The sequence below is a fragment of the Vipera berus genome (genome assembly GCF_964194415.1).
Source record: "Vipera berus genome assembly, chromosome: 2".
NCBI classification, from domain to species: Eukaryota; Metazoa; Chordata; class Lepidosauria; order Squamata; family Viperidae; genus Vipera; species Vipera berus.
This window is the reverse complement of record NC_138203.1, coordinates 129672387-129691410: the sequence shown is the minus strand read 5'-3', so window position 1 is coordinate 129691410 and position 19024 is coordinate 129672387. Positions and strand designations below refer to the sequence as shown.

Here is a 19024-nt window from a genome sequence, read left to right as displayed (position 1 = left end):
AGTGTATTTGGATAAGCTTCAGAGGAAGACGTTCTATACAGAGATGGCTGAACAACCAGAAAAGCCACCATTTAAGTACAATATACATAAGTGGAGTATCACAGTGACTGTGGTGGGAATGGATATCTTCTCCATTTCTTCACAATGCAGTTAGGCCAACAATACAACTAATAGATTCAGGCCTCAGTCCCCCCCTCCCCCGCCTTTCATCCAAGTCGATTCTTCTTTTAAAATGGAGATGTAACTGAAAATTTGCCCTTTATTTCTTCTTCTTCGGCTATGCCACCTAATCTAACATTCTGAACGTTTTCCTGGAGACCAACATGGTCAAACAAGGATCATAGTGGATTGGAGCTATCTTCGTCCCGATTTGGCTCGTTCTCCAAGCGTTCAACTTGGGCAAAACTTCCTGTTTGCATTTCCAACTTCCTTGTCCTCTCCCCCTCAGTCCCACAACATTGTAAATAATCTGTCAACACATTTGGTCCTTGGAACTCTGTATGTATTTGTACCTCGGACATAATTTTTTCTACCATGCAGTAACTTTTTTTTGTTGTTGTTCTGTTTCTTGAAGTCAGATTCTTATTATAACAGCTCCATATTCCAATGCAAATTCCAAATTATGCGCATGTAAAAGCAACTTTAAAAAAGAAGAAACCAATAAACAGCAAAATAAAATAAAAGGAGGGGGGGAAATCAAACAAGCATTTTGACTCCTGGTTTGTTTATCAGAAATTTTGTAGAAAAGGGAGGTGGGTTCAACTTTTTTTTTTTAGCTCTTGTCAATACAATTCCAATACTCATGCAAGTTTGAACACCTACATTCGTTTTCTAATTTTTGCTTAAAAACCTGCACAAGATTTCTCATTTATATACATAGTTTCACTTGATGTTTTTAAAAATATGCTTGAGCATAGAATTCAGTTCAAACATTTAAGAATTTAGTGGGAAAGTATCTGAGTTGCCATAGATAGACATTTAATAATTTCGTACAATTGTAGAGATTGAGAGAGAGATGTTAGCCAGTTTTCTGGGGTAGATATGCAGGTGAAAAGAGAGCTTAAACTAGTAATTAATATGGTAATTTGCTGTGGAGCAGCAAAGTCAGGATCTTTAGATCAATTGCTGAAATAATACTCCATTCTTAACAACAATGGTTACGAATGTTACTGTGATATTATGTGCTATGCAACAGGCTTTGAAACAGAACTGTCAGGGCAGTGCATCAGGGAATAAACAATAAAGTAGTATGCTAAGCAAAACCTTTCACAAAATTTGACATTAATAAAAGATGGAATTTTCTTTTTTTTTCTCCCTTGTAAAGTGAACTGCTTGAAGAGTAAAGGATTTCAAGAATGTAGGTAGGCACACCATGGGGAATATAGAAAGGAATATGGCGACACTAGTAAGCATATCAGGCCCAGCCCAAGAATGGCATAGAACAATCCAGTCAAACTTCACTTTTTTTATGTGCTTACACCATACAACCATGCCAAACTAAACTTTATTACTATAATCCTAATGAATATACCCTTGGAGATTCTAGGGAGTGGCTATGTTAACTCTCCTTTTCTGCTTCCAGTCCAGCTCCAGGCTATGTTGTCTCAATCCCTTTGTTGGAATGTACTCCCTCTTTTGGGGGATACTGATGCTTTACTTAATAGTCTATCATCCACTTCCCCCTTCATAGATACAATCTATCATAGCATGCTTTGCAAACAGCCCAGTGTGTTTCCTGTTGTGTACCTGCTTAGTCTCATGTAATCTTTTCTTCTCCAATCTTTCTTTTTTATGTGAGAGAAGGGGGAGAAAAAGAAACACCTCAGATACAGGAGAGATTACCTAGAGCACGGGTTGGCAACCCGCGGCTCCGGAGCCACATGCGGCTCTTTGAGCCGTCTCCTGCGGCTCCCAGTCGCCCGGTGCGCACGCACCTCTTCAAACGGGCAGTGGTGCGCGTGCACCTCTCCAAATGGAGAGTGGCACCGCCCGTTCCGAGAGGTGTGCGCGCACCTTTCCAAAGGGCAGAGGTGCGCGCGCACCTCTCCCAAACCGCCACCGTCCCGTTTGCACAGCTGCCACGTTTGTCCAAACGGGGTGGCGGCGGCTTGGGAGAGGTGCACGCGCACCTCTCCCAAGCCGCCGCTGTCCCTTTCGGAGACCTGCCACGTTCGTCAAACATGGACGAACGCGGCAGCTGTGCAAACGGGATGGCGGCGGCTTGGGAGAGGTGCGCGTGCACCTCTCCCAAGCCGCCGCTGTCCCTTTCGGAGACCTGCCGCGTTCGTCAAACATGGACGAACGCGGCAGCTGTGCAAACGGGACGGCGGTGGTTTGGGAGAGGTGCGTGCGCACCTCTCCCAAGCTGCCGCCGTCCCTTTTGGAGACCTGCCGCGTTCGTCTCCCAAGCCACCGCCGTCCCGTTTGCACAGCTGCCGCATTCGTCCATGTTTGACGAACGCGGCAGGTCTCCGAAAGGGACGGCGGCGGCTTGGGAGACGTGCACGCGCACCTCTCCCAAGCCGCCACCGTCCTGTTTGCACCGCTGCCGCGTTCGTCCATGTTTGACGGACACGGCAGGTCTCCGAACAGGACGGCACGCACCTCTCCAAAGGGGAGACCCGTCGCCGCGCAGGTGCCTCACGCACTTTTTGCGGCTCTCACTTTTTTGTTTGTGTGATGGAACTGGTTCTGAGTGGCTCTTTTCCTTTTTCCGGTTGCCGACCCCTGACCTAGAGAAATCACTTGGTTTTTTTTCTCCCCCTCCCTTGCAGTGGAGAGATTGGAGAGGAAGGGATTACAAGAGAATAGGCAGGCACACAATGGGAAATACACTGGACTGTTTGTGAAATATGCTGAGCTGTTGGAACCACAGCATTGGTTTCATTGTGTGTTCCCCATTCTGTGCCTGCTTACTCTCTTGTAATCCCTTGCTCTCCAAAGAATGTAAATACAAACATTAAATCCCTTCTTGGAAATTCTTCTTTAATTTTCAAGGGAAGTTCCAGTGAAATTGTGAGGCAGATTGAGCATTCTTAAAGGGTGGGGAATGGGGGTAAAAAAGCAGTTGTGGTCTCTTGGTTTCCCACTTAAGTGACATCTTTACTTAATGATAGAACATAAGACTGAATTGGAAAGGACTGTGGAGGTCTTCTAGTCCAACCCCCCTGCTCAGACAGACCTCCATATCATTCCGAGTAAATGGCTGTTCAATCTCTTCTTGAAAACCTCCAGTGATGAAGCACTCACAACTTCCAGAGATAAGCCATTTCACTGCTTTAATTGTTCTTACATAGTGCTGCTGGTCCCAATTGTTACTAAATGAGGATTACCTGTAAATTTTCTGTGAATGGATTACACATTTTTAATACCACCTCCACAAAATTACAAGGCTCTTTTGGCTAAGATGGGGGCGGGGGTGGGGTGGGGAAATCTCTGACCCTCCAGATGCTACAAGTCCCATCTGTCCCACCCATCATAATCAGCTGTAAGTTGAAAGTTCAGAAATATGTGACCTGCAATTGTGATTACCCAGGTTTAGATCTTTCTAGAAGCCATTGGGTGACTTCACCCTGCTTTATTTGAGGGTAAAGGAGAGGACTGTATTAATTATATTGCCTTGAAAAGTGAAAGTGAAGTCTTCTCATCCTCTTCCTGTTCCATGATCCAGAGCACCACACCCAGTTCTGCCCTTATAGCCTAATCCTATACATGTTTTTCAGGAAGCATTTGAACATGCACTGAATGTGGAGATTTCTTTTACAGGAAAGTGTACTCAGATGATCTTGGGAGTTGCACAAGCAAGTCAATGGGGAATGCTAGACGACTTTTGAAATCATCCAGGGGACAGCTGCCATATGCACTTGTTGAGCTTCAAGATGGCAATAAGGAATTTTGTATTTCCAATAGCTGCATATAAAACTGGGGACATCATGAACAGACAACTCTGGGCAATGATCGCTCGATAGATTCCCTCAGATGGAGCTTTCAAATGCTTTTTGTTGCATGTTTTTCATTTCTTGCAGCCCAAGTTTAGCATAAGCTTCCTCTTGGAAGTGTGCGCTCTTTGTAGGGAATCTTCTGATCACAGGATTTATAATCAGGGCAGAATCAGTAGTATCAACGTTTGGGACCAGGACCCAGTCTTGTAGATCAAGAGAAAGGGTTATTAAGTGAATGTTGATGCCGAATGACTGTATCCATGTGGATTTAAACACTACACAAACCACATTGGCAAAGCCAGTGACTGAGGACTCGCAAAGCAAGCAAAGATGACCCATTTAATAAAGAAGCAGGATTCACAGGTGGGGGAGTCAGGATGCAGAGTCCAACATTGTAGTCCAGATACATAAAACCAATTCAGAGATACAGCAATGTAGGACTAAGGACACTCCCAAACAGGCATTTTGCTCAGATGGCAGCCACCTCATCATCCGGGATGGGATTATTTTGCGAACCGTAATATAAGCAAAGCCCCCTCCCCAAACGTCATCGACCAACTACATGTAGTCTACTTCTCATCTAGGCTATGTTCAACTAGTTCCTTTATTAAGACGTGACAGCCTTGAATGTATTTCGTATTGAATGAATGGGGGGGGGGCTTCCGATGCTGTCAAACATCCATTTCTAGCAGCCCGATCAAAGGGGGAAGAGAGGCTGCAAAATGCAGCTCAACATCATTGGAAGGGCTGCTGGTCTTTCACTTTTAAAAGTTTAGAACACTGGTTGTACATCTAAAACGAGAAGGGGGAAATCAGCAGCTATTGCAAACACTCCTTATCGTTATTTTTTTTCCCAAAAAAAAAAAAAAAGTATCCCAGCACTCATGATCTTGTAAATACTTGCATGGCAACTCTCGGGAGGGTTTTTGCACATAACGTGCAACGGAGGCCTGTAGGTGTGACAGCAGAAATGCTGGTTTGTTCTCGGAAGGCACTGCTTGGGTGGTACTGTTGGGTGTACCTCCACTAGAAGGGGAATCGAGAGGCTTCAGAAAGGACCACGGCTGCCCAGTTTTCCTTAACTAATAAGGAGGCAGGATTCAGCAGAATAGAACTGGAACCAAGAGATGGGCCTGGAGACAGCTAAAGGGGCCCTGCCCCACAACACCAGAAGAGGAAATTCTCTTATTCAGGTCCAGGTTGGTAACTGTATGGCCCACTTGTGAGTATACTGGGGCCATACTGAGAGCTTCCCAGGTGGGCTTGGCTCTTTTCAATGAAGGTTTTACACCACGCATCCCGAAGCAACGTGTCCCATCTCCAAATCCTTGGCTTCCCATGGCTTTGCTGACAGTTCCAGGAGCCAGAAGTGTATTCTGCCCACACGAACACAGATGCAGAAAATCCCAGACTCCTTCTACTCCTCTTCCAGCTGTTGGAGTGGCCAGGTGAGGCCCAGTGCCACGACAAGAATCACGTTGTCTCTTCACTCGAATAGAGGGAAAGGGTTGCTTTTGTGGTGTGAAGCACAGCTGCACAAGGTCTTCTGCATACGAGCATGCAGTCCATCTCGTTATCACCCTACATCTGCTGCACACACTCCCGCTGCCTTGCGATGCGTGCTCGGAGGGAGCTATAAGAGGCCCCAGCATACCTAAAAGTTATGCTAGAGCAGAAAGCAAATACAAGGTCCAGAAAACAGTAGACAGCTATCAAAATATCATACAGTGTAGAAAACAAGGCCTAGAGAAACCTTCCCCTGACCAGATTTTTGGCCACATAGACTGCAAACCTGGGGAGATGAAATCTCAAGCAACTTTGGAGGGCGATAGCTTTGGACAGGAAAAACTGGCCGAAGGAGTAAAATATTACAGAAAATTCTCTCCCTTCTATTCAACAGCAGAGGGGAGAAAAGGTGAACGATATCTAATGTTGGCAAGGAGAAACGTCTAATGATTGTCTACGGAACAACACAAAGAGTGGCACGCCAGGAGGTAGAATTCCTGTTTCTTTTTTCACACTTAACACAGAGTGGGCCAAAGGCAGGGGAATGCACAGCAGGAAATTCAGTCAGGGCCTCCCCCTTGGAATCTACAGTAGTCTAGCTTTAGGCTGAAGCTCACCTTCCCAGCTGGTCTGCCTTCACAGGTGCTAGATTACCATTCTCATTACCTCTGTCCAGCGTGGCTGGGAGTGACAGAGATCATAATCCAACCAGGTGGAGAATTGCCTGAAGGCCTTTATCAGCCTCAGAGCAGCTGCTTGGGAGATCTAGGCCACCACCCAGGGCCAAGAGCAGAGGCTTTTCCATCTCTGCCTAGTGCTCTAAGCTAAATCCCTACTACTGTCTGACCACAAAACCCAAAAGGGTGAAAGTGCTTTTTCACTTAAAAAAAATAAGATGGGACCATTACAGATATATGACCAAGTTATTGAAATCTTTAAAAAAACACAATCGTTTAAAAAAAGAGGGAGGGAGGGAGGGAGGGAGGGAGGGAGGGAAGGAAGGAAGGAAGGGAGGGAGGGAGGGAGGGAGGGAAGGAAAGGAAAGGAAAGGAAAGGAAAGGAAAGGAAAGGAAAGGAAAGGAAAGGAAAGGAAAGGAAAGGAAAGGAAAGGAAAGGAAAGGAAAGGAAAGGAAGGGCTGTGTGATATTTCTCAGGTATGCATGAGCCCTGTGTCCAGCTGTAACTCTGTGCCTCCAGCGGAGAATCACCTGTAGAGGAAAGGATAACAACAAAAGAGAAAAAGTTACAGACAGGCTCTTTGCAACAAAACCACGGGAATTTACTGAAAAGGGAGGGGCATTTTCAGGACGACACATTCCAAACCAAGCCATGTTTTTAGGTAGACTTCTGCTTGTTCCCTGGGCTGACTAAAAGGTATGACCAAAGTCTCCCTTGGCTTGTGCTATCTGCATAGAATCTGTTCCCCCATTGGTAGAACGCCAAACAGACAGGATGGATGGATGGACAGCAAACAGGTAGAAGCTCCCGCTGCTCCAACAAACAGGTATGGGGAGGAAACTCTTCTTCTGCCTGCAGCCCACCCTCTCCACTGACCCACTCTCAATAGTCAACCTTACGTGTATACCGTATTTTAAACTTTCAATTGCTGCCTAGAGGGATGAATCAATCCGCTTGCTCAGAGAGGAACCCATTGATTATATCTAAGGTCAGGGCTTTTTTTTGTCATAGAACGCCCAGAACGGAGTTACGGCACCCTTTTTGGATGGAACCTTGTAGGGTAGGCAAGGTGGGTTTTATGACATGTGTGAGTTCCGGCACTTTTTTTTTTTAACAAAAAAAGCACTGTCTAAGGTGTATCCAATAAGACTGCCATCTCTTGTTCCTTTTCTTCAAGACAGGAGTCTTCAAACTTGGCCCTTTTATGACTTGTGGACTTCAACCCCCAGAATTCCTCAGCCAGGCACGGCTGGCTGAGGAATTCTGGGAATTGAAGCCCACAAGTCATAAAAGGGCCAAGTTTGAAGTCCCCTGCCTCAAGAGATCAGAGGGTTGCCCTGAATTTCACTGGCATCTTCGAGCCAGCTTTATTGCTGCTCCCCCAAGGATTCTGGGAGAGTTTTATGCCATGTATGCTGCTTTAGGTTGGGTATCGGGTTGGAAGGGCCCCATGAAAGGCCTCCTATGAAGCCCACTTCTCTAACCCCCTCCCTTGCATTTGAGAAATAAGCCAGTTTCAGTTCGGATTAGGCTCAGCTCTGAGCCTAGCAGAAGGATGTTCACTGGCTTGATTGGAGCTGAACTAATCCAAGCTGAAAGGAGAACTGGCTGCCACAATCATGGGTGTTCCCCAAGGGAAAATGATGCATCTTTTGCTGGCTGACGCATAGCAAGTTCAGGATTTTATTCTTTCCAAGCTTGCAGGTGTCAATTTCCTGCCCTGCATCCAAAGAATGCAGAAGCCCTGGTATTTGCAGGGCTAGTTTAGAAGTAAACAAGCAGGAGATAATACTGTAATTATTATGAAGAGCCAGGACTGTTTCAGTTTGATTCACTGCCCACCAAGACACACAATTTTGGATTTATTCAATCGCGGGGACCATTTTTGCAACTCGATTTCTGAAAATGTATCAAGAACTTAACTTGGTAGGGTTTTGCCCTATGGTTTGACTCCTTTGTGCATGACTGAACACAATTTTGTCACACTGCTGGCTGCTCAACCTATGAAAGCATAAACTGAATCATTATAGAGCCAGCAAGAGCTTGTTGAAGCCTTTTGGCTGCTAGCCAGCAAAACACCTTTCCATAAAAGGGGAGAGTGTGAAACTGGGGGTGGAGGGTGGTAGATTAACAATTTTCCAAGAAAAGTGACTGATTGCCGGGAGGGAAATATTTTCTATTTCTTTAAGCTCCGTAATATTCATTTATTCCTGTAAGATGTAGTCAGTCAGCGTAAGATAAGAGAGTGGCTACACAATATGACTCTTCTACCAGCATCCTGGTAGAAGAGTATCCTAACGTGATTGCAATGTAATTATCACTCTCCATTAGCCATCATACAGACTTTCCTTGCTGTGGGTGCCAAGGAGTCTGTCAAAACCTTTGCTCTTCCCCCCCCCCCCCGAGTTCTCATGAGCATGCCAGGTTCAGAAGTTAACATTGTGAATTACTGGTACCAGATTGCAAAGAGAATGGATTTTACTCCTCCTCCTGAGTAAATGGGTGCTGCTACTGCTAAAGTCGGTACTATCTGGGGCAGGAAGAGGATTGATATACTAATCCAGACATGTCAAACACAAGGCCTGGGGGCCAGATCCGGCCCGCAGAGTGGTTTCATGAGGACCGCGAAGCCATCCTGGAAACAGTGAGGGAACGGCCCCCACTGCCTTGGCCCTGGCCCAGAGACCCTCCTCCTGCCAGAGACCCTCAGATCTGTCCCACTCCTGCCCAGGCCCCCATAGGCACCCTTGATGCGAACGATGTAGAGCTGGCCACGCCCACCCAATAGGCCATACACACTTTAGCCACGCCCACCCAGTAGGCCACGCCCACCCCGGCCATACCCACCCGGCCCCTTGAGGGCAACCACAATGCTGATGCGGCCCTCAATGAAATTGAGTTTGACACCCCTGTACTAAGCCAAAGAGAAATTGCTTTGTGCAAAGAATCTGTGCAGCCGTGAACAGTCCATCCCATCGTTTTAAGATGACTTTCCAAAATAAATAAATATGAAGACCAATATGAATAGCTAAACACGGCAGGAGGTTGTCATTGGCTGGAATCAAAGAAAATAGGGAGGTTTAGCTCAAGAAGAGCCCACAGAAGCGGCCAAATATCTGAGAAGCAACAGTCACGAGTCGGCACTGAAAAGGTGAATTTTCTCAAAAGTGGGATTTTTGTCTCTGTGTTTCTGTGGAATAAGATGCTCAGTTTATTTTCATCTCCATGTCTTTGGACAAAAGAGCTGCTGTTTTCAAGGTTTCAAGAAACACGTTGGGAAAATAGGCAGAATAGTTTTAGAAAAGACCAGATGCTTTCTTTTTGGCCCATTCAATTCGGCACTAAGGCTGAATTAAGCCATTATGCATTTTGTTTTTAATTTAACGTGCTGGGTGAATCAGGGAGGATGGTCAATGGTTAAACTATGGTTAGTTTTAAGATAGTATACCACAGTTCCAGACTGAACTCTTGTTGGCTTACTACGTGACACTTTGGCTTAGTGGGATATGTACATGAGAATGCTTTGTTTGTCAACTCCTGGCTTATTCCTGCTTGCTAATCAGAGATACAAGTCAAGACTGATTGATTGATTATTAATTATGTGATTATGGGCCGTTAAGTAATTTCTGACTCTTGGCCACCGCATGGATTTTCTCCATGATCAAGTCAAGAGTTAGGGATGTCCCGTTCCTCAGCGTTTGGCAGATCAACCTGCAATTATTTTGTTCATGTGGAAGAATAGTTTGTTCAACAACAACAAACAAACATAGTTTAGTGAAATGTCTGAATGTAACCACCCTCACCCACCTCCACCCTGATACGTGATCATACGTACTCCTTGGGCAGCTTGTCCTTTTCCACTGAGTTCTCCGGTGATATATGAATCCCTTGTTTTTCTGAGCACAAGCAAGACCTTGTTTTGTCAGAGCTCTCTGCACCGCAAGCTTCTGTGACTCTTCCCTCTGTTCAAAACAACAACAACAAAAATTTCTCCAAAAAAATCCACGGGGAGATCAGCAGAAAAGGGCGGTGGGTGGTGGGGGTAATTTTTCTTTCATTTGCAAGGGATCAGGAGAAGGGGAGAAACCGGAAAATGGCAATCTTGGTAGATAATACGAAAGGATACAGAATTCAAAGAAAGAAAGAAAAAAAAATCCAAGACAAGACAAGACCAGAAGGCTGTCAAGACAAGAGCTCCTGGGGAATCTCTCCAAAACTAGGTCACTGAGAAAAGAAATGCCAAATGAGATGTACCGTTAATAAGCAGGCAATGTTACGCATAACATCCTGGGCAGGTATGTATAGATGGATTCCGGATGGCTTGTAGCTGTTGAAAGGGGATTGGGCAAGGCAGCAATTAAAACCCGTCACTAGTGGGCCGTGACCGTCAATCCCCATCCCTAAATTGATTGAGGAGGCAGCCCTACAAGTAACTGGAAATAAACCAAAAGAAATCAATCCACACCCGCTCATGGATGCTCAGACTTTGAGCGGGATGCACCCTCTTCATGTATGTCAATGGGCCGAGGCAGCTTCAGGCATGTGCACCTTTATGAGGCTGCCCCCTTCCCCCAAAAAAGAGCAAGGAGAAGAATCTGGGAGCACTTCAAGAGTGCGGATGCTAACAAAACAAATCAGAAAAGCATCCTCATGCTCCTAATTAAATCTACCGTGTAACATTATATATGAAAAGTATCTAGGTCAGAGGTTCCCAATCAGGGGCGCTTGCACCCCCTGGGGTGCGAGACGATATTCCAGGGGGTGTGAACACTTGGGTTTTCAAAATTATAGGGCAGTGATGGCAAACCTTTTAGAGACCGAGTGCCCAAACCGCAACCCAAAACACACTTATTTATCGCAAAGTGCCAGGGCCGCATCAGCATTGTGGTGCTCGGGGGGGGGGCAGGGAGGCACCTCTGAGTGCTGCCTCTGGCATGCAAAAACCGGGGGCGCAAAAATGGCTAGTGAGTATCATGCAGGAACTCGCCCCGCCCCATTTGCAGCATGTGTGTGCTCATGGCCCCGTGCGTGCATGCACGCATGCAAAATGCTTCCCCCTCCCTTTTTTTCCAGTCCACCAATTGACAATGGTTGGTGACCTCTGCTCCACCACCTCTACTCAAGCTTGTTAGTTGGCCCTTTGCCTCCTTTGTGCTGGGCGGGGCTCCTGCTCCGGGCGGCGGTGGTGGCCTGATGGTCCTGCTGCTGGCAGCAGTAGCATGCGTGCCAACAGAGAGGGCTCTGAGTGCCGCCTCTGGCACGCATGCCATAGGTTCGCCACCACTGTTATAGGGTATATGCATAATTTGTTGCCGTTATTTCGAGCTTTTTTAAGGGGTGCGAGAATATATCAGAAGCGTTCTAGGGGTGCGGGGTATAGAAAAGGTTGGGAACCACTGATCTAGATGCTGCCTTTCAGAACAAAAGGTGGCTTACAACAGAGACGTCTGTATACATTAGCAGAATAATTGACTTCCCATACTCAGCAGAGAGATCAGAGGCACAAATAATCCAGTATTACAGTTCCTCTAGGGAGAAATGTTTCAGTGGGTAGAGCTTTCCAACTTTGAAAAGAAACAGCAGAGAGTAAAACTGGTGTGTTTTTTTTAAATTAAATTGTGCATGAAAGGAGTCACTGTTTAAAATAAAGTTTTGATCTTTGTTTCTTTCTTTGTAGATATGGGTTAGGACGCTGAGCTTGTCGATCAGAAGGTCGGCAGTTTGGCGGGTCGAATCCCGAGTGCCGCGTAACAGAGAGCGCGCCTGTTACTCGTCCCAGCTTCTGCCAACCTAGCCGTTCGAAAGCACGTAAAAAATGCAAGTAGAAAAATAGGGACCACTACGGTGGGAAGGTAACAGCGTTCCGTGCGCCTTTGGCATCTAGTCATGCCGGCCACATGACCACGGAGACGTCCTCGGACAAGCGCTGGCTCTTCGGCTTTGAAATGGAGATGAGCACCGGCCCCTAGAGTTGGAAATGACTAGCACCCATGTGCGGGGGAACCTTTACCTTTTCTAATACTAGTATGCTAGTAGTACTAGTGGTGATCGTTATATTTCAACCTAAGCATTTATACACTCATTTGTGCATCTTTCCGCCTATCCGCTGCAGAGCTGCAATTTATAAAGGACTTCTCTGCTCCTCTCTAGTTTACCAAATCCTTGGATGGGGAAAGGAAACAGAGGGAAGAGGTGGGGGAGGAATCGAGGCTAAATGTTCTTTAAGTATACCTGCTTTGGGGGTGACTTTGCATTTTTGCTGGCTGCAAAAACCAGGGTTTTACGCTTTTATCAGGACTCCTGTGCCAAAGTAGCAAGGGTGCCAATCAGTTTGGGAAAAGAAAACAACAACAACAAAAACTTAAGACACGTGTTTCTGTAAGCAAGAAGATAAATGGCTGCAGCTTGCATTTTTACACCATTTGAGAAACAAGAGGACTTTTCCATTTTCTGCCTCTCTTGCGCCTGTGCCGGTGCAACAGAAAAACTTGCTAAGAGCACGGGTGCTATAAAATTGCTTGCCTTCTTTCCGTATGGGCTCCTTGTACGAAGAGCTGTGTTTTTTTTAATTAGCCGTTTTCTTACAACTACTTCTCCTTAGGTACTGCTGCAGTTGTTGCTTTTCCCTGACGCTTCTCTGGGATTAGCAGTGGGACCTGAAGAACAGGTGAGAGCTCTTCAGCCCAGCCTGTCAGCTTCCTCCCAATCCAACTTGCACCTATGTCCTTGGTGCTCTCTGAGCTTGCTTGCTAAGCGCTGATGATGCTACCTAGCTAGGGTAACGAAACGTCTGCAAGAAAACGAGCAAGCTCAGAGAGCACCAAGGGCCCCTCATTTCCACCCTGAGCTACAAATATTCTCCTCCATTAGTATTTGTGCCAATCGTTGTTGGAAGAGGGAAGCAGATATGCCAGGTTAGTCTTGCAGGAGAATCCCCACAAAGATTCTAGGCTCAGAAGCGGGGGGGGGGGGGGAAAGTCCACGTGTGGATGCCCCCATATTAGTGGAACTAGTTTGAAGGAAAATTGTCGTGATTTGTTTTGGGAAAGCCGTGCGGCTTGCTTTCTGTTTGTGAAAATTTGGGATAGGAGCTGTAGATGAAAGGATGATGTATAAAGCTTGAATAAATCTGAATAAAAAAAAGAGTGCACTGATCTGGATCAGTGGAACGAGCGATGGACCATAGACCTAGAAGCTATGGGAGAGCTGAACTAGGAGGGTTTTCTTTTTTAAACCACGTTAAGAGGGAGAGGAAAAATAAGAAATGTAGTGATAGACGAGGTGCAACTATTAAGGTATCTGCAGTAAATCTCTACACTTATTTCCTGGAGTTGCTCTGCAAGCAACACCATAAGGCACAAATGCCAGTCTTCTTATTTTTAACTGAATGGCAACATCTCTGAACTTCTTTCATTCTATTGCAAAAAAGCAATGTGCTAATCTTTATAGGAGACTTTTATTTTTGTGTTTCCTTTTACTGTATGCAGCTAACATTTTCTGACCCAGACTGTGTTCTGCAGAGCCAGCCCAATTTTTTATCTGCCTCAAGCAAATCAACATTTTACACTCTCTGCCTTATGTCTCGTAGCCTAACTGTCACATTAAATTATAAGAATCAACATGATTACTAGTTTCTTATTTGCATTTCTGACCTTATAATGGATTTGTACAATCTTGTGCTGCAGGCTTTTTAATCTAGATTAAATCTTTCTGCTACATTTTTGGCAACCATCATTCACATCAATTAGATTCCCCATGTTGCCCATTCATCCACATGGCAGTGTAGAAAAAAAAATATCCATCTTTCCTACCGCTCCTTAAAGTCTCTTCATTTGCAATTCAGTCATCCAGAATTTGTTGAGTTCTAAATTAAAATGGTCTGCCTAAGCCTTTGAAGAGAGCCAGCTTAGTGTAGTGGTTAAGGCACCAGGCTAGAAACCAAAAGACTGTAAGTTCTAGTCCTGCCTTAGACATGAAGCCAGCTGGGTGACCTTGGGCCAGTCACTTGCTCTCAGCCCTGGAAAGCAGGCAAGGGCAAACAATGTTTGAAAAACCTTGTGAAGAAAACTGCAGAGACCTGTCCAGGCACTGACCAAGAGTTAAGACTAATTCAAAGGGACATTTTTTTTAAAAAAATGTTCTTGATTCATCTAGAGGTGCAGAAGCAAGACGCACAGACTACAGGAAAAATGCATTTGCCTCAGTATGCGCAGCAACCTACTCACCCACCTACTCATCCACTGTAATGACATTGCATCAATCTGGTGTGACCAAAGTGCTGGATGGATCCAGGCTCAAATCCCACTCAGTCATGAATCCCATTTAATGTCTAATCCACTTCACAGGGTCATTTTTAACAATAAAACTGAATGGGAAGGAAGTGCCATATAGACTTCCTGGAGAAAAGGAGGGCACAAATGCAAGCCCTAATCAATGAATGAATGAATGAATAAAACAAACGTACTCTCTCCTTTTCTCATGCATACACCACTTTTCACTGCTGAAAGTAAATTTAATAATTTCAAAAAGTAAAATGATCACAAACCCCGATCAATTCTTTTTGTTCGAGTAGGTGTTTCTATCTATGAATTGTGGGGGACTGAAAGAAATACAGCGGCGCCTGATTACATCCTGTGAAATGCAAGCAAGCATTGAGTGTCTGCAAACTGCTGACTTTCCACCAATGATGTGCTTTCTTCAAAGATGTGGGTCTCTTACAAGATGCGTCAATAGCTGGGGCACAGACACCCCAAGGTTTTACTGATGCACCAGAAAGTTACTTAGCCTGCCTCTATGACTGGATAAGCCCAGACTGTATTCTTTCAGTGACTGATATTTCTCCCCGAACTTCAACTTCTTTCCCCTTTGAAAGGTCAAAGGATGTGCTGCTCTGGTGGTGCAGTGGCTAAAGTGCAGTATTGCAGGCAATCTCTGCCCACAGTCTGGAGTTTGATCCTGATGGGGCTCAAGGTTGACTCAGCCTTCCATCCTTCCAAGGTTGATACAAAGAGGACCCAGATTGTTGGGGACAATATGCAAATAATGCTAACATTGTAAACCAGCCAAAGAGTTGCTGTAAAGCACTGTGGGGGGGGTGGGTGTATAAACCTAGAAGCTATTGGTGTGCTATTGCTATTGCTGCTGCTGCGATTGTTTGATGCTCATCATCCAGGGACACCACAATTGATTTGTGCTTCTTAGATTGTAAGCCGCCCTGAGTCTTCGGAGAAGGGCGGGATATAAATGGGATAAAAACAAAACAAAAACAATCTCATGCTGTGAGAATTTGGTAAGGGATTCCAGGCTGATTTTAAAAAAAATTCTTAATGCATTATTTATTGGGATAGCAACGGATCAAAATCTTCCCCTCTTGGGGGCAAATACCTGGGACGATGGATGAGCTTAGAATAGCTTGAATTTACCCACAAATGTATAGCCCAAACCAACCTAGTTATCACATTAGCCTTTGGCCACTAGAGGCCGCTGTTTCCCCGACTTATTAAGCAAAAATAGCAGGAAGGGTACTGCTCTGCCACCTGCACAGTTCATCAAAGGAACACTTTTAACATGCATCTTGATGAAACACGGGCTTATATTGGTGATGGAGAACTTGTGGCTCTCCCCGGCTGCTAAGCTACAATGTGCAGCAACAGCAGCCTGCCTGGCCATTAGGGAAAGCAGCCAAAAGTTCACGTTGGAACCCAAAAAAGTCTTATTGTAGAATTGTGTCAATATGTAGAGCTAAGGTCACATTTCTTGAATGACAGAGTTGGATTCCACAGGCAGGAAAGGCCTATTTCTCAGCTGTTCCTCTTCAATTTGTGTGTGTGTGTGGGGGGGTAAAGGACATATAATAATTTAGGACACCCCTGGAAATTGAAGAAATCTGGATACTGTGACCTCCTAGAATGAGTTTGGGACAGAACAATTATTTTCTGGGCCTGCTAACTCACCATGTGTATAATGATTCTAGTGTGTCCTGCCTTGGATTGGCAATTTTTAAAAATGTGCATAAAATCTCTATTTAGACACACAGATATGCACCATATACAAGCACAGACACGTACATATGCATTTAAAAATCTAACAGGGCTTTCATTTCCTTTGAAATAGATACAGCTTTGAAGAGCCTTTTCTCCTTAGAGTCGAAATGAGCAGGGCAATATTCAAAGAAGTGCAAATTCTGAAGAATGTGCTTGGCCTAATGTGTGTGTCAGCCTGGGCGGCACGGATTAGGGCATGAAATTAGCCCAGATCAAATCCTGCTCTGCATTCTTACTGTCCCGTTGGTGTTGCTGACTCCATTTTGTTTTGTGTTACTGCTCTCAAGCATGATCCTTTGTTTCTGAGCGGGGGGGGGGAGGGCAATCAAAGCTTGAACGTGGGACCCTGATCCTCCCTCACCAGAGTTGATGGCTTGGGAGGGTCTTATAAGGTTAGGATATTAATGAAAAGAGAATGTACTGGATAAACAAAACAAAACAAAAATACGTATTTTCCAAAAGCAGCATGCTTCAGAGACTGTTTTACTAAGTATTTTCCTTTTTCCATGGAAAATGAACTTCCTTCATGAAAGAAAGGTGAATTTAAGGGAATCTTTTTCTACATTTTGGTAGAAGTAGAGAATCTGTGGCTCTCAGATGTCACCACACAGGCCAGGCCTGTTGGGAACTGTGATTCAGTCACATCTGAGAGCTTCAGGTTCCTGATTAGGTTTGGAGTATCATTTTCTTTGAAGAAAGCACACATGTGGTCAGGAGGGGGTCAAGTCTTGAAGCAATCTAGACAGGCTTCTTTCTTTATTGGCAGTGGGTACAAGTGAGATGCTCCAAGGAAGCCTGGCTTGCCCTACACTGGTAGGACCATACTCACGTTCTTCAAGGCCAGAGTGTGGTTCTTCCTGGGATTCCAACTGGACGTGGGCTTGGGCCAAAGGGCAACTCTCGGGACTGTGGGCAGGTTCTGTGCTGGCATGAGGGCAGCAACGTGGACTGTGTGACTCCTGTGCCTCAGCGCCGTCTTCTTCTTCTTCATCTCTCTGTTGCTTGCAAAGATGGTGTTCAACCATCAGCTGGAGCTCTGAAAAGTAGGGATGGGCAGAATTCATGAAAACTGTGATCTCGGGATGAACTGGTTCTTATGGAAATGTTTCCTTTTTTAAAGTCTCTGCTGGAAACAGCAAATTGTTCTCATGCATTAAGCGCAGGGGTGTCAAACTCAATTTCATTGAGGGCCGCATCAGCATTGCGGTTGCCCTCAGGGGGCCGGATAGGTATGGCCGGGGTGGGCGTGGCCTACTGGGTGGGCGTGGCTAGAGTGCGTATGGCCTACTGGGTGGGCGTGGCCAGCTCTACATCGTTCACATCAAGGGTACCTATGGGGGCCTGGGCAGGAGTGGGACAGATCTGAGGGTCTCTGGCAGGAGGAGGGTCTCTGGGCCAGGGCCAAGGCAGTGGGGGCCGTTCCCTCACTGTTTCCAGGATGGCTTCGCGGGCCACATGAAACCACTTCGCGGGCCGGATCCGGCCCCCGGGCCTTGTGTTTGACATGTCTGCATTAAGGAATATATCTACTGGTTAGTTTTACACAGTTTAAGTGGCCTGCAGTTTTAACGGAATAACAGGAGTTGAAAGGGACCTTGGAAATCTTCTAGTCCAACCCGCTGCTCGAGCAGAAAACCCTATACCATTTCAAATAAATGATTGCCCAATCTCTTCTTAGAAACCTCCAGTGTTGGAGCACCCACAACTTCTAGAGGCAAACAATTCCACTGATTAATTGTTCTCACTGTCAGGAAATTTCTCCTTAGTTCTAGGTTGTCTCTCTCCTTGTTTAGTTTCCACCCATTGCTTTTTGTTCTGCTTTCAGACCCTTTGGAGAATTGATTGACCAGCCCCCTTCTTTGTGGCAGTCACTTAGATATTGGAATATGTGAACTTCGGCTTCACAAATACTTTTAATGGCTAGAGAATTTGGGAAATTGGGCCGCACTTATGGTAAACAGGTTTCCGAAGTCAGTCCAATGATGTGGAAACCACTGTAGGTGGAATGCATCACTAGGAGAGGATTATTTTATTGTAAGAAACTCTTTGCTCCTCTCCACACTCCTATTACCTACGCTTTCGGACTAATAATACCCCTAATAGGTATTCACTTGTTGTTGGCCTTGAAGGCCAATGATAATTCTTGTATCTATTTCCCGGATTGTGAAATTTCCCCTTTTCTTGAATTCACATGTTTTAATTTAGGAACTTCTGACAGGTTTTTAATGCTGATCCCTGCATTCCTCTGCAGTGGCTGCTGCAGTCCCATCCCAGCCTGACAGTTGCATCCTGCATTACGTGAGGCACTGCGACACTTCAGAGGCAAAGACCAATGAGAAGGTTGGTAATTGGAGAGAATGCAGAGGACCAATGCAAAGAGATAAAACGCTTTAATGCAAAATTAATGAAAAATGATCCTGGCAAGGATTAGGCAGGATGTATGAAAAGCTACAGGGAGGTGGGGGGGTGGGTTGGGGGGGGGGAGAGAGGCAACGGGAGTGGAGGAGGGAGGAGGAGGAGAAGGAAAGAACTTACAAAACCATGGAAAGGCTAAAGGAATCTTAGCACTGACTGACAAGTTCTGCAAGCTAATGGGGAGTATATTATATACAAGGTGGTGACCCTCATCCAGAAAGAAATCCTATGCTCTTTTAATGAGTATCACAGGATGCAATGTCTGCTGTAGCACACATAGCAAGAAAGAAGGTAGGTGTATTCTTCCAAAAACCCACAACCAGCCTGTGGGAACTTCCATTTTAGCAACAAGATATTATCTATTCTACAGAGAGCTGGCAAGCATTTGACTTACTACTCACCCCACCATCACTTCATGTTTGGAGAATAGGATAGGATAGG

The 19024-nt window shown here is 45.4% G+C and overlaps 1 protein-coding gene across 1 annotated transcript in view; it reads right to left on the bottom strand.

Moving 5' to 3' along the window:
• Positions 1–6530: 6530 nt before the first annotated feature.
• The window catches only part of PPP1R1A (protein phosphatase 1 regulatory inhibitor subunit 1A), a 101137-nt gene continuing 88643 nt past the window's right edge, over positions 6531–19024 (bottom strand). The window contains exons 5-7 of the mRNA XM_081319893.1: positions 16998–17204; positions 9961–10087; positions 6531–6655 (exon numbers count right to left, since the gene is read on the bottom strand). Of these exons, the coding sequence (XP_081176019.1) occupies positions 6652–6655; positions 9961–10087; positions 16998–17204 (338 nt within the window). The 3' untranslated portion in view covers positions 6531–6651. The remainder of the gene's footprint in view (positions 6656–9960; positions 10088–16997; positions 17205–19024) is intronic.